The sequence below is a fragment of the Psammomys obesus genome, unplaced genomic scaffold (assembly GCF_907164565.1).
Source record: "Psammomys obesus unplaced genomic scaffold, mPsaObe1.curated_primary_1811, whole genome shotgun sequence".
Lineage (NCBI taxonomy): Eukaryota > Metazoa > Chordata > Mammalia > Rodentia > Muridae > Psammomys > Psammomys obesus.
In genome coordinates, this window is record NW_026594216.1 from 3,664,541 (window position 1) to 3,681,321 (window position 16,781).

At 40.1% G+C, this 16,781-nt stretch overlaps 1 protein-coding gene across 7 annotated transcripts in view; it reads right to left on the reverse strand.

The window, feature by feature from the left end:
* The window catches only part of Ntng1 (netrin G1), a 359,263-nt gene that overhangs the window by 162,649 nt on the left and 179,833 nt on the right, over positions 1-16,781 (reverse strand). For all 7 annotated transcript variants that reach the window (XM_055618146.1, XM_055618143.1, XM_055618140.1 and 4 more), the window contains exon 3: positions 72-712. In XM_055618146.1, the coding sequence (XP_055474121.1) occupies positions 72-712 (641 nt within the window). The remainder of the gene's footprint in view (positions 1-71; positions 713-16,781) is intronic.

A 16,781-nucleotide genomic window follows, 5' to 3' on the forward strand; every position in this document is an offset into this window, starting at 1 on the left:
TTATTATTATTATTATTATTATTATTATTATTATTATTATTATTATTTTTCCATTCGAGATGTTCTCTTACCTTCCTCGCACCTTTATGTCTGAGATCGCATAAAAGTAGCGTGCCAAATGTAGTTCATCCACAAACATTTCCCCAACGGCGGGTCTCAACAGCCTGATTCTCAGGTCCGTGACTGTGAAGAAATCTCTGAGCTTCTTGGTTGTGTCCAGCTGTCCGTAGAGGGAAGCCATATTTCGTAGTCGAGGTCCAGCAAAGAACGCGAACCTGTCTTTGATCTCGAAGTGGATTATTTTGCTATTTGTGGAGTAGCCAGTGGAGTACTCCTCTGTGCAGATGATTTCTAAGACGGTGTGCTGGGATAAATCCCTCACGGATTTTGGGTCCATGTGGAATGCGTCTAGGCAGTCTGTGGCGTAATACTGATAGGGCTGCCATGTTCGTCCGTAATCGAGAGATTTCTCCAGGATCATTTGGTCTGGACGACCGGATTCAAAAGTCATAACTATGTTGTCTGTGAGCTCAATGGTTTTGCTCCAAGACAGAGTGATGTTAACTTGGAGAGGTTTGGGGTACTCCTTCCAAGTAGCAGACTGCCAAAAAGTGGAGGGATGTCTTCCTTCGAAATCAAACATCAGCTCCGGGGGGTGTGCCAGCTCAGGGGTACTCGCATCACACTCATTATTGCACATGTAAGGGTTACCCTAGGGAAGAAAAAGAGAGGAGCGTTCATTAAAGGCTGGTTCAACACAGCCTCACCTTACAGCTGGTTGCTGACAAGCGAGGGCAGAAAGCAGCAATCAGAAAATCACTAAACATTGCCCAACTGGGTTCTCCTCCATAACAGCCTGTGGGACGCTGGAGAGATGACTCAGCGGTTAAGAACACCGGCTCACGCTTTCAGAAGACCCAGGTTCAATTCCTGGCATCTACCTGGCAGCCCACAACTCTCTGTAACTCTAGTTTAGGGTCATCAAGATGCCTTCTTCTGATCTCCACAGCCTCAGACATACAAAACCCTCATACACATAATACATTAAAAAACAAAAACAAAAAGCATCTTGAAAAAATTAACATGGTAATTTTCTTGTGTTTCCCTTGGCTTCAAAGTATGAGAACAGTTTATTTATCCCATGTATGTTAGACCCATAATGTGATCACAGAAACACACAACTCAGAACTTTCTAAGAGCTCAAGCCTTCTACTTCCTCCTAGAAAAGTCTTACAGTGAACCAAGGAGGGCACAGGGCATCCCTTCCTGACTTGACTGACATTCCTTAGAACATGGTTCTTTTTCACTATTTTTTATATTAAAATATAATTACATAATTTCTTTTTCTTTCTTTCCTCCATCTCTTCTTCCCAGCTTAAAAATAAAGTGTGTATGTCCGTGTGTATTCCTAAAAACACGAATACAATCTGCTCTGTACATAATGTTACTTGTATATATGTTTTCAGGGCTGATGGTTTAGTACTGGATAATTAATTGGTATGCTCTTCCCTGGGGAAGACTATATCTCCCCCTCTCAGGATTCCTTAGTTGCCTGTAACTCTTTGTCTAAGGTTGAGGCCTCCTGAGCTTCCACCTTCCACTCTGCATGTCTATTGATGTCAAACTTTTTCAGGTTTTACTTGGCATCATTTCCTATATAGCCAAGGATACCCTCATTAACATTCAGCTTCCTTTTGGCTTTGCCCCCAGTCCATCATACTTAACCAGGTCCCTGCTTCATAAAATCTGGTTTTAAAACGTTTACTTTATTCACCACAAATCATTAAAATGTGGAACACTGCAGGCTCTGGGGCTTGGTCCAAACATCTGGCATCCTAATAGCTAGATATGAGACAAGTGCTGGGGAATGTCTTGGGCCGAGGATGCATTCCAAGTAATGGGACACAGAAGCCCACTATAGTTAAGCTTCAGTATCCTTGAGGGATTGGTTCCAGGTCCTCCAAGGGTACCCAAATCTGCCTAATCTAAAATGGCATAGCATTTGCATAGTCCCTTCACATACTTTAAATCATCTGGAGATGATTTAAATGTAAATGTTATGTAAATAGTTACTACACTGCATTCTTTTGGGAACATTGACAAGGAATGACTATAGAGCATGAATGCCATCAAACAAGGAGCACCGAGAGCAGGAGGGCAGAACGAGGACCTGTGAATGGCAGGAGGCTGCAGCACTGAGTGCCTTCGTGTTGTTTAGTTTACCAAATTAACTCAGTGCTCCACATGGGGCAATGTCACATTTGCTGCTGGCAACTTTCTGCACCCCCACCTCTCCCATGGCTTCACTCTGTGCTCCTAGACTGCAGATGTGGAATTCTTAGGCTGTGGAGGACCTGCTCTAGGCCAGGAGAAGTGGCTGTACCAAACCAGACACTTATAGGTTTGTTACTTCCTGCCTGCCCATAGGCAGCTCTCAGCGGATGTTAATTATTATTCTCCTTACAAATACTACTTCCCTTACAGCCCACTCAAACAAGAAGCTGAAAATAAACCTCCCGTCAAGACACAAGTTGTAACACTGTTTCTGCTAGACTCAAGGCCTCTCCTCAGCTTCCGCCAGTAGAGAATGACTCAGTAGTTCTTAAAACTTTCTTTAAAAAGAAAGGCAAATAACAACATAAAAAGTCCACTACTCAGGTATAGGAAACAGTTTCATATATACATACCATACGTATGTATGTATGTATATATATATATGTGTGTGTGTGTGTGTATAAGAAACAGTTTCATGTATATATGTATATATATTCATATATATATCCCTATATATTCTTAGCCTATGAAGAATTTATTTATAATTTTGCACAATAAGAAATTAACAACAATGACTCACAATTAAACAGAACAATGTATTATAATAAAAGCCATGTGAATGAGGTCACTTTCAAAGTGTTTTCATATATTCTTCCTTCTTAGGCAGATGGGCACTGTACAGTGTCTTTGTGATGAAATGATGTAACTGGGTGGTACGGGTGGACGTTCTTGATATAGCGCTAGCCTAGTGGAATATGAATCCTGTGAGGCTGGGGATCACTGCTCTGGGGACTAAGACGGCCCCTCAGTGACTAGTCAGTGGGCAGTATCCACAGTGTGAACACAAAGATAAGGCACTGTTCATATCCACAAAGGTTGGGCGGAGTCAAACGGTGAGAGATTTCACCGTGTGCACAATGTAAAGCTTAAACAAATTATTTCTAGGTTTCTTCATCTTAACATTTTGGGCCACACTAGACCACGAGTAGCTGACAGTATGGAAAACTAAACTATGCATAAGAGGAATTACTATATTCCACACATCATGTTCTAGGCGTTTACGAGCATATTGTCCTCAGTCTTTCTCTTGGACTTACATTTAGAATTCTGTTCTTATTCCTTTCATGAGTCGTGAGCTTTTGATCATATCATCTGTTGGATGCGTGAGATGGATCTTGAGCAATTAATTTACACTGTAGACATAGACACTCGGTTACCTGCTGACTCTTGTGAAATACAAGATGGGCACTGAAGAATTGCTCTGTCCTCCCTAGAGGTAGCTTGCTCCTACCTAGTCAGCCCATACTTTCTCCCCCTTCCCCATTAAAGCAATTGAATCTGAACATTGGCAACAGGTTTGGGAGACTCAGGTATAATTGAGATGAGACAGGAGAAAGGAGAGAAGGGATGTTATGTGAGGAACAGAACTGTTTTAAAAATATACTCAAGAAATCAGTGATAATGGAAATGTTGCTGTACTTTTCTCTCACATTTCAATTCCCTATTCCTGATCCCAGCGTCTGTGGGCGCTATGTATAGCCATCCCCTTCAAAAGGAGCTGGGGCGTGGATGGAGGTGGGGGTAGGGCGGGTAACTTTCTGTTCCAGGTGGAATAAATCACCAAATTTATTATTATTTAAACTCTCTTAAGCATACCGGAGAGCCAAGTGCAAAGCTCTGCAAACTGGCAAAGCCTTTTTATGGAGAGCTATAAATATTGTGGAATCTGTCAGGATTTATAAATTCCAAATAGATGTAAAATGCACATTTTTCCGGAAGGGGTCAGATTCACACAGATCATGCCTTCATCTGAGATTTACTTTTAAAATACGGTCACTTCAAAACCTGTCAGCACGCAGCCATCTGCATAACCTCTAACTTGATGCTACCACCTTCCTCCTGACTGGAGCATTGTCACCCCTGGCCAGGAATGTGGGAACAAGGCAACTTGGCTTTGCTGGAGACACTAAAGAGAGTTACGGCACATAGTTTTAACTCTTGGTGGAAGACAGTCTTGGTTCACCTTCAGCTTTCGTGTGCGAAGAATCTCAGATGGGAACAAGACATTGGGACCAAAGGAAGTGGAGGCACATCAGGCTGAGCCTGGGCATACATCAATCATAACAATGAAAGCCATTGTTGAAGAAATCTGTCTAAGAGGCATTCAACCACTCATGGAATAAAAGGGAATGTCAGCATCTCCCCTCCCTCCACCCAGTTTGCACTTAGGCGATTTACATATCCTAGGCAATCTCTGTCATCCTTCCCTTAGAGAAGAGGGAATCAAGCATAGAAGTGTTGGGAAGCTTTCCAAAGTCACTTAAAGCGTGTAAGAAGCAGCCAGCACAAACCGCTGATGTCTTCTATGTTCAGACCAGTGGAGGCTCCTGTCCTACAACCTTGCCCTAGGAGCAGTGCTGGTGTGTTTTAAGACAATGGCTAAGATCCAATGAGTTGTTTTTACTTTTTTTTTCTTAATTATTTTGAAAAGCAGCTTACGTTAGCCCTGAAGAACATCCTGAGCATCTGAGTTGCCTTGAAATAAGAACCTTGCTTAGCTTCAGAAGTTATACCTACTTTCACTCTCTTGAGCCTCTCTTAAGCATAGTAACCTTCCGTTTGTTACCTATAGAACTAGTGCCCTGGGGCAGCACTCTTTGGGATCCTCTTGTTTGTGTCATTCTTAGAACTGTAAACATGTGAGTGCTAGAGGGCAGCTCATGCCTCTACTTCAGTACAAAGTCGTGGCCACAGAAAACCTGGGTTTGTGATTTGTCTTTTGGGGAGAGGCACCCTTCCGCTTCCCCTCAGCAGGACTATCCAAGCTCTGTGTGAAGGCCTATAAAACATAGTCTCTCACAGCTTTACACAGATTCAGTGTTTCAGGTACCTGAAATAGGAGAGAAAAGCTCCATATATTCAACAATTTATATTGCTCGCCCACTCTATGACTATTAAAAGGGACTTGATTCCTAAGATAGAGCAGTGAACGAATTCCAGTCCTTGCTTTCTGGTGGTGCTTCCATTCCAGGTGGAGGGGATGCACTAGGCAAATAAGCACACAGTGCTCCATAATGCTATGTGATGACAGGTGCTTTGGGAAAATAAAGCCAGCCGAGGGGAGGTGGCCTTGGAAGCAGGACGCTTATTGTAATTTTATACTTTGAGGTCAGAGAAGGTCTCACTGATAACATGACATCTGAGCAGATTAAGAACAATTTGTAATTTACACAGGGGATCATCAGAGGAGGTGACCAGAATGGCAGGTTTGTCCTTCATCTGACTCAGCTCTTAGGGGTATTTTCAGCAGCACGGCAATTTATTGCAATCGATGGGTAAACAAATCATTTGAAATGAGAATCTACACCAAGTGACTGCTGATACCCCTCTCAAAAAAAAGAAATCAATCCACTGTTTCCCTTATTTCATAGTGCTCATGCTCTTGTAGGAGATTAGTGATTTGATAGCCATTAACATAATTTACCAAAAGACAGTGACACTGGGAAAAAAATCAGCAGAGGATGAAATAAAGGGAGCTAGAAGAGTATTTCATTCCTGTCCTGTCTGTATATAGGTGAGAGAGAAAGAAAACAAAGAAAGCTAAAAGAATCAAAAATCTTACCATTCCCAACAGAGCTGAAGGAAAGATTATATGCTAAAATATTTAATGTAAATATTTCACGTGGATGTGCTCTGTAATACTGTTGTTACAGAGAATTATCAGTATGAAAACAATTCTTGTTAAAGGGATTAGGTTAATTAAATTTTAGACTACTCCAACTCCACCCTAATCCCTTCTAATAACACCAAGAATGAAATTTATATAAGAAAATGCAACTTTTTCCTACTTATGAAAACAAAGAGTGTTGTTTCTTGCTAGTAAATCTCATAGACGCAGGCATCAGAATTGTGAGCAGTTGCTCCATGGCCCGGCAGGCAGCGTTAAGTTAGTTCTTGGATCCTTTGTCTATGGGAAAGTAAAAAAGTTGTATGACTGTGTAGATAGTATTTACACCACTACGAGATGTCTAAATAATTAAACTGATATTACTATTAAATAGTTTTATAACAATTAGAACATCATATGTGATGCTTGTTTTCATTGAAAATATTAATATTTTACTTCTGGAAGAATTAAAATTACTTATTAATTAGCAATGTGTTGTCACGGGGTAATGTTAGTCTTTCTTAATAAGCTTTCAGAATTCAAAGGATAAGTACAATTGAGTTCCCTGTTTCAGTGGATGGAGGCCTTTTTCTTGTGCCAATTGGTAGTTTGAAAGACCATCCTCTGACCTGAGCTCCTCAAGGCCTTTCAGAATTAAAGAGAAATCCTATGTGTCCCCTGTTCCTATGAAGTACTATCAGTTTAAGCTTGTTTTTCAGAGATTTACCTATTATCAAACAATAGGGAATTACAGTTGGAAATGGAAAGAAGACTCAGAGCACATAAATATTTGTTGGTTTATGTTACTGTAAGTTACATGCCAGAGAGCAGTAGCAGGAGGCTGTGTGAAACGTTTGGGTTCACACTCAAACGGATCTGAGAAAGCACAGAGAGCAACTGACATTTGTGTGTGGCTAATCGTTGTTGATCAGTGAAAGATGAAGACTACAAAGGCAGGAAGCAGTACTGTGGGATGGCCCTCCCACCCTGTTGCTGCCTTGTTTCAGAAATAAACATCACTAGGGATTTGCCATTAGAAGGCCTTTAAAGGGATTCCAGAGCTGGCAGATCCAGGCAGGAACCGTGATCCTAACTCTAACTGCTAGGCTGAGGGACAATCTTGGGCAGAGGACATCCTTCCTACTTTCACTGTCCCCCTGGGAACCCTCCAAACTCCCATTTTCATAGAGGGCGGCGATCGATCTACATCGTTATATGAGAGTGGGATTAGGAGGCTGGGTCTTAACTTGGGGTATATTTATGGGACAGTATAGCTTGTTATACTGTTGAGTCTTCCCACATGAGATCTGCAGTACCTTTGGGACAAAAATCATCTATATATTTGTAAGTGCATGAATCTCAGTTTTTAGTTTGAAAAATATTGGACTGTGAGAACAGTAGGAGACAAAAGGGTTTGTTTTTATAATTTTATTTGATAAGAAAGGGCCTTACTATGTAGCACAGGCTGCCCTGGAAATCTCTTATGTAGCTTAGGCTGGCCTCAAACTCATGGTCCTTCTGCCTCAGCCTCCCAATTCCTGGTTTTTATAACGTTGGAGTTAAAAAGTGATTGCTCTGTTTTCTAAGGAAACCCTCTGCTTGCCGTGGAGTTTTTTTCCTGATTGAAGTTACAGCTTGTTTCAATCTGTTCTCTGACAGTCCTAACACCTTGTGGACATTTTCACTCAAAAAAAAAAAAAAAAAAAAAAAAAAAAAAAAAAAAAAAAGAGGTCAGGATAGCTTAACCTTTCCACAGTGAGAACACTGGAAGCCATATCACAGATTGTGATATCACAGGCCATAATAGACACCTGCACAAATCCCTGCAGAAGATTATGTTCGGGACTTTCATGGTAGCGAAGGGCACAAGGGTCAAGAAGACACGTTTCTGCAAAGGAGCCAAATGTGCTCTCCCCTCACAAGCCACGTGTTCTACACCAATGCCTCCCGTGTTCTGGGGAAGAGGTAAACATTAACAAAACCAAGCCAAACCGAAAAGGGGTGTCTACAGATAAACACTGTAATAAGGCCACACGATGCATGTGGTTGGGAAATAGCGATCTGAAAAAATTACTGTCTGAAAAGTGCACAAGTCTTGGATGAAATGTTTTGCTGTATACATAACCAGAACAGAGATAGAAAACAGTAATCCCTCAAAGCTGAAGAGGGAGGTGGACATTTAAGTTGAAGCAGTCTGAGGGGCGGGAGGTGTGGGAATGCATCATGGAGCAGCACTGAGGGCATTGTGAGAGGTGGCTTCAGGTGACAACTCTGGTGTGATACTCAAAACCATAGTCCTTCCTTTCTCACATGACCAAAAAGGTCCAAGTCCACCTGAAGCGCATTTTCTGGAGGCCACTTGGTGTGAGGGAATTTGGGAGTACCAATACTATCCTTTGCTGAAGGGATCACTGGATCCTAAGAAGAGGGAAGCAATTCCTTCCTAATTTATGGACTTCCAAAAGGATGGATTTCAAGAGTCTGAAGATCACCACACTTGTCATGTATTTCAATCTCTTCCAAACCCATTCCTTGCTTTTTGGAAACTGATAAAATAAGGACAATTGCTTTTAAAAATGGATTGTGTTTATCCTATATTATATGTCTAATATCCACTTATAAGTGAGTATATACCCTGTGCGTCTTTCTGCTTCTGGGATACCTCACTCAAGATGTTCTTTTCCAGTTCCCACCATTTACCTGCAAATTTCATGATTTCTTTTTTTTTTTTTTTTTTTTTTTTTTTTTTTTTTTTTTTTTTTTTTTAATCCCTCAGTAATATTCCATCCATACGAAAATCTGTACACCTAAGGAAGCTAATCAGGAAGGAGGACTCTGGCTAAGATGCTCAATTCCCATTCAGAAATGCAGAGAGGATGGACATTGAAGGAGGGAGAATACAGGGAACAGGACAGGAGCCTACCACAGAGGGTCTCTGAAAGGCTCTACCCTGCAGGGTATGGAGGCAGATGCTGAGACTCATAGCCAAACTTTGGGCAGAGTGCAGGGAATCTAATGAAAGAAGGAGGAGCTAGAAAGACTTGGAGAGGACAGGAGCTCCACAAGGACAGCAACAGATCCAAAAAGTCTGGGCACAGGGGTCTTTTCTGAGACTGATACTCCAGCCAAGGACCACTCATGGAGATGGCCTGAAATCCCTGCACAGAGGTAGCCTATGGCAGTTCAGTAATGAAGTGGCCTCCATAGTAATGGGGATAGGGACTGTCTCTGACAGGAACTGACTGGCCTGTTCTTTGATCACCTCCCCCTGAGGGGGGAGCAGCCTGCCAGACCACAGAAGAAGACAATGCAGCCAGTCCTGATGAGACCTGATAGACTAGGATCAGAGGGAAGGAAAGGAGGACCTCCCTTATCAGTGGACCGAAGAGGGAGAAGGGTGGGGAAGAGGGAGTGTGAGGGGAGGAGGGAGGTACAGGGGGGATACAAAGTGAATAAACTGTCATTAATAAAAATAAAAATAAAAAATAAATGGAAAAAAGGGATTGTGAAGAACATGAGAATAAGAACGTGGCAAGAAGGGGGAGGGGAGAGGTGACACAAGCAGCAAGACCTATTTACAGTTGCAGAAACAGTACTGTGTCCCTGCAGGTAAATAAAGGTATGGATACTACAGCACAGCTCTCAAGAGTGTTTGTATCACCTCCCGGCAGACAATTAAGCACAGTTTTACATAACAATGGCCACTTCATCCAGTAACAGAAAAATTAATTTCAAACACTCTCAGAAAAAAAAAATGGTATTTTAATCCCTGGGACAGTTTGGAAGTTTGTGCTAAGACCTACCCGACGAGAGTATGGAAGAAGGACTGCTCTGAGGCCCTGTAACAGCATGCTCCTTTGCAACATGCTTTGTCCCCTGTTGCTTTATACAGATTTTGAAATTGTGAGTTTATCTTTCCCAACCTCACATCACTAGTCAGAAACACACACACACACACACACACACACACACACACACATAAAAACAAAAACATAAAACATAAAACAAAACTGCTGCATTTGATCTTTGACAATCCCGGTAATTCTCCATAGAAGGCAGGGAACCCCCAGCCCAGCCAGGACTGGACTGGCCCTTTGACTCCCCATTCTCTGGGGTTTATCATCATGACAATGGGACTTGATGCCATATCATAATATCAATTCCTATACCCTATCCCCAGGATCTCTAATTTTGTTTGTCTCTGAGGACAGGCATCTTTAAGACAGACATTAGAGAAACCTATTTATTCAAATACCTTTATTTCCATCACTTTATAAAGAAGAGAGTGTCTCTTTGATCTTCAGCTTTCAAGGAATCCTTAAAGAGCCCAAAGTAGTTGTTCATCATATGCATGTCTTTTGCCCACTCACTCATTCGTTTGATAATTATATATGTTTGTATGTGTCAAACACTGTGCTCCATACCAATAAAGAAACATGGTCCCTATTTCCACTAGGAATGCAGTTTAGTTGGAAAGACAGACTCTAAAAAATAAATAACTATACAATTGTAAATGAAACTAATAACATCAAAAGAGGATAATACAGTTTCATGGAGGAAAATAGGTTCAAGGTCACTTGAACAAGATGGGAAAGGAAGAGTTCTTTTAGAGTAGGGGTTCTGAACCCTCCTAATGCTGCAGCCCTTTTAACATAATTCCTCATTTTGTGGTGACACCTCCAAGCATAAAATTATTTTTTGTTGCTATTTCGTAACTGTAATTTTGCTACTGTTATGAATCATAATGTAAGAATCTGATATTCAGAATATCTGATATATGACTCCCAAAGGAGTCATGACAAACATACAGGCTGAGAACTGCTGTTTTAGAGGCTCACTTTTAACCCAAAGCTTAAAAGAACAAACTTCAGAGAGAGACCTTTGTAGACAAAGGACAGCAAATGCCAGGCCTGGGCTTGGATGGAGCACGGCCATCTGTAGCAACCAACCTGAAATGACTGTTGTAATCAGATATTTGGTGGTGATTTTTACTGAGCTATGAAATACTAGATTTGAAGTTGTAAGGTGATCAGGATGTCTAAATTCAGACATGCTGGATTTGATACTCTCATTGGACAGATGATAGAGTTTAAGCTTACATATTGATTACTGTGTGTCCAACACTATTCTAAATGCTTACTCACATTAACACATTGGGATCTTCATAACAGTCATCACAGGTAGGTACTTTGTTTATCTTGTTTTGTAGATACTGAAACTGAAGCACATTCATTCAGATAGCTCGGTAGGAATCACATAGCTAAGCCTCAGTCATTTTATAACCCGAACAGTCAATAAAGTCACACACGCTCAGCTGCTGTGTTGTGTGCTGTAGTCTCTGTCTCTGCCTGGCTCTCTCCCTCCGTTTTCATGATCCTGGGTCAACATGAGTGTGGACCGTAAGGACAGAGGTGGTCAATGCATCAGACATTAGTTTAAGAGGGTCTTTAAAACTGAGGATGGATGAGAATGCTGGAAGTGAAAGGATTGGGATGATGACTGTGTCACAGTAAAAACAAAACAAAACAAAAAAACAAAAAAAACCGCCAATGCTTGTTAGGTTCAAAGATATTATTTACCTCTTCCTGGAAAAGCATCCTGTAAACAAATGCATATAGCTCATTCTTTAACGTTTAGGTAGACTTGAGTGGAGCGATTCCAGATCACACAAGACGTTAAAATACCAAAAAAAAAAAAAAAAAAAAAAAAAAGGTAAACATTAATTTTAAAACAATTACTTTTTCTTTGGTATTGGGAGAAGATACTTTCTAGCAGACTACTAATGTGTAATGAGTAAAATTACGGTAAAGGGAAAGAAAAAGGTAAACCGTCTGCAAATATATCTTTTTTATTAGTTTATTTAAAGCTATGAGGAAAGGAACAATCTTCTCTCAAAAGAAAAATTCTAAAAAGAATCTGCGTTATCATTTAAAGTGAACTTACAGCAAGGTGTTAAAGTAGAAGGGTGAGACTGGGAAACCTCAACGGGAATTCTCCTGGGGATAAAACTTTCATGCTGATTTGATTTCTTAACCATATCTTAATGCTTTTAGTCTCCCAGCATCTTTTCCTCTTAGCTTCCTTTTTCATATTCTTCTTTCTTTGGGTCCTTAAAATTAAGATATATCCATGGCTTTATCTTTTGGTGTCTTTGCTTCTATTTCTCATGAAGTTTCTTAGCTAATTCATGCTGCAGCTTCAACTATCACTTTTACTTTGATGAGCTTAAGATTATGTCTCTAGTTCTTATTTCCCAGACGAATTTCAGGCACATCTATTCAACTACTTATTTGAATATTATCGAAATGATGATTTCACTCATATGAATCCAAACACAACACATTGAAAAGTTAACTTTCGAAAGAAAAGAAAAGTTAACTTTCCTCTGTTTTTTTTTTTTCTTCTTTCTGGAATTTGGGTAAATGTTGTGGCTCCAGTTTCAAATATTCACCACAGGCTCATGTGTTTGAACATGATGACTTTTGGTAGGTTGTAGGACATTTAGGAGGAAGGAGTGGGCATCAGCATTAATGTTTTATCATCTGGTCCTTCTTTTAGTTCACTCTTAGTCTTTTGACTACATATGTAGTATGACCATCCACATGTCTAGCAGGACAGACCCTTTCCCGTAAATTATAAGCCAAAATAAACCCTTTCTTCCTTAAGTTGCCCCTTGTTGGGTATTTGATCACAATGGTGATGAATATGAGTAATACAGCTGTTCTAAGCAAAAATTCTCACTAAAGACATGTAATCTGAATCTGGGAATGAAAGATTATTGGAAAACCTGAAGCTGAAGGGGTATTCTACAAATGCACTGCTCCATGAAAAATATGTTCTCATGAAAGATAGAGGAGCAGTTCCAGATGCCAGATTTTTGGAGACTAAATAGGTCTCACTGCTAATGCTACCCAAAGCAAACTGTTCTGCTATTAAAACCACAAGGAGACAACTGATAAAACTAAAATAGTGGTTGAATATTATATGATGGCAGAGGGTCCATATTAATTTCCCAAATGTGGTGGTTTAATTGTAATTGTGCAGAAGAGTGTCAACATTTTTTTTGAGGTTACATGGTTGACAACTGTCAAATGATTCTGATAAAAATAACTATATTACATGCACAACTTCTGTAAGTTTGAGACTTAGCAAACACAATGATAGTTATTTTGTATCAAACAAGGAAGGCAAATTCATAATTTTTAAAGCAAATTAAATTATCAGTATTAAAAATACTCTTTTGCCACAAACCAGTAGTATATATTTCAAAAAGTGTAAAAAAAATACTTACTGAGTTTGTTCTTTATTTTTCAGGAATTCTATCCTCATATACTGAGATGTTCAAATTGTCAAGTCCTTAGATGCCCCTCATTCAGGTAGCTCTGGACCACAGCACTTCAGGTAACACTGGTATAACTAAGGTTCTGTGTCTTATTGGCTTTTTTTTTTTATTCAGCTCTACCGCTTTTCATGTAATGTTTCACCAGCTAGTTTTTCAAACCCTGATTTTGTCCTTTTTTAAAATCAATGACAGGACGTACTTTATGATGTCAACTTGACAAAACAGTACATAATGCATGTTAAATGATTAATGTCTCCTTTGGATGTAGTTATGCTCAATAAATAGTAGTTAGCATTAATATATTCTACCTGTCTTTGGTTAACAGAATAGCATCTGTTTGCCAAAAAGGTTCCAAAGACACAGTGTGCTGTTACACTCTTCATATCCCCACTGCCTGCTTCCATTTTTAAACTGATAATAACCTTGCAATTATTTTCTTCTGTAGAGCTTTAGCATTTTTATAACCTGTTATCAGAGCCACTAGGCAAATCTTTTAAAGACAGAAATCTGCCTGTGTATCATGTTCTCTCCTAAAGCTATTTAGTAGATTTGTCATTACCTTCAAAGGAACAGTTCAAATTCCTTAGCTACACATAATCTGTTTCCAAGTGTGGCCTCTCAATGAAAGCACCTTTCATCTTGTTCACTCCTGTACATGTTCATGCATAAGTCATCCCTACCTGGGACCATGTACTGTGGACCAAAGAATGAACCAGGTCATATACTTGAAAATGAAGCTTATATTAAATTGCAATTAACTTTTATGTCTCCCCACACACACTCTTAAAGAAGCTAAACAAGAAGGAGGGTAGCTGGGTAGTTGCTCAATCCTCACTTAGAAAGTAAATAGGATAGACATCAGAAGCTAAAGAAAACAGGGAACAGGGATGGAGCCTACCACAGAGGGCCTCTGAAAAACTCTACCCAGCAGGATACCAAAGCAGATGCTCAGACTCACAGCCAAACTTTGGGCAGAGTGGAGGGAATCTTAGGAAAGAAGGGGAAGATAGAAAGACTTGGAGGGGTCAGGAGCTCCACAAGGAGACCAAAAGAACTAAAAAATTTGTCCCAGGGATCTTTTCAAAGACCAATACTCCAACCAAAGACCATGTATAGACCCCTTGCTCAGATGTAGCCCATGGCAGCTCAGTCTCCAAGTGGATATTCTAGTAAGGGGAACAGGGATTGTCTCTGACATGAACTCAGTAGCTGGCTCTTTGATCACCTCTCCCTGCGGGGAGTGCAGCTGTACCAGGCCACAGAGGAAGACAATGCTGCTAGTCCTGATGAGACCAGATAGGTGAGGGTCAGATAGAAAGGGAGGAGGACCTCCCCAATCAGTGGACTGAGGGAGAGGCATAAGAGGAGAAGAGGAAAGGAGGCTGGGTTTGGGGGGAGACTATGGAGGGGACTACAGTTGGGATACAAAGTGAATAAATTATAATGATCAAAAATCTTAAAAATTTAAAAAAGAACAATCATCACATATATGCACAGCAAAATATTTGCCCATTTGAAATCATAAGACAAACAGAGAAACAGATGAAAAATTGATAAAATGTGTAAATTTGATAGTATGGGATGAAATGGATCGTTACTAAGAATTAAATAGAGAACCAATTTAAAAAATCAACTAACCTTCCTAAGTTGTATATGGAGTTCATATGAAGGAATATACATTGTAAACAGAAAAAAAAAAGAGTCTGGCACCAAGTACAGAGTGTCTACATGTAACTGATATAGTCACTGAGTTTTTTGGTAAGGGTAGAGGACAATGACAAATTATACAAGCTTCAGCTGCATCCCAGTCCTTTCCTGGTGTTCATTTCATCTTCATTTTCTCTATCAGTCAAAGCAGTATTTCTCCTACTGGTCTTAGAATGAAGCATCTCTTTTCCTAATCCCATCTTATACAAGTTGCTGATCACCAAGAGCTTGATTTGTTCTTGAGTGGTTGTAAAGTAAACTGTGATGTAGCAGCAATGATTAGGGGTGGTTGTAGCTTTCTAATGCTGAGTTATGATGTGGCTCAGTAGGAAGAATCCTCTAGAACACCCAATGTGAATGGGTACAGAGAGAAAGGCCAGGTATGACTTACTCCATAAGAGGCAGATGCCCCTTGTTTCCTGTGGCTGATTAGAGGGATATTAAAAGTTCCACTTAGGTCCAGAAATTGGTTTGTCATGAGTTAAATTGAACTCTCAGGGCCATTTAATTTGATGGGCAGCTTCACAGGCTTGTTTGTGGGATTCTACTCAGAGCTTTGTCTTTCTTTCTTTCTTTCTTTCTTTCTTTCTTTCTTTCTTTCTTTCTCTACCTATTTATCTATTTATCTATTTATTTATCTATTTATTTATTTATTTATTTATTTATTTATTTATCTATTTAATTTATTGGTTGATTGAAACAGAGTCCTGAGAACTGTATAGATTAAAGCCTAGAAATCTTGGTCTTGCCACTACCTGGTACATAGCAATTCCAAAGACCCTGCGTATAAAAACTCTTCCTTCATTGTAGTCCCTCTTTACCCCTCTTCTCTTAACTTCAGTTTTTGAGACAAAGCACCACTATGTAATACAGCCTGGCTTCAAACTCAAAGCAGCCTTAACGCCTCAGCCTCCCTCCGTAAGGATGCAGTTACAGTGATTCATGCTCCACCAAACCCAACCTATTCATTCTTTTCGATTGTTGCCTTTTTTCCCTGTGGAGTTCTGAATGGGAATCCTCCTCACACACTCATGCATTTGAATGCTTATCCCATAGGGAATGGCAGTATTAGGAGGTGTGGTCTTGTTAGAGTAGCTGTAGCCTTGCTGAAGGATGTATGTCACTGTGGAGACTGGCCTTGAAGTCCCCTATGCTCAAGCTTTGTCCAATGCGGCATTCATTGTCTCTATGCTGCCTTCAGATCAAGACATAGAACTCTCAGCTCCTTCTCCAGCACCATAGCCACTTACTGTGCCAATAATGTAATAAACCTTTGAACTGTAAAGCAGTTCCAGTTAAATGTTTTCCTTTATAAGAGTTGCTGTGGTCATGACGTCTCTTCATAGAGCTAAAACCCTGAGACACTGCCCTACCCCAAATACTCCACTCTGAACATTCTGACAGAGAAATACATTTTGTCTAAATCCACTATTTTCTCTACATACGCTTTGCAAAAATTTGACTTTCCAAAGTTCATTTACTATTCATAATGTCCTAGTATGTCCTTAAAATATGAGCATATCTCATATAAATCAATGGGCGTATTAAGGTGCATTAGCAGCAATAAATACCACATTCACCTATTTGTAAAGGCAAAGCGGTTGCTATTTTACCAGAGCCACCATCATGAGCCAGAGTAAACTAAAGGACAAGCAGTGTTAAGCAACTGACATGTGTCAAACATGCTCAGCATTGTAGATTAATTCACGATGAGGCTAAGTCATCCTGAGCAGTTGTGGTGCAGTGACAGAGTGAAGGGAATATACCATCTTGAAAACAAGTATGAGAGGG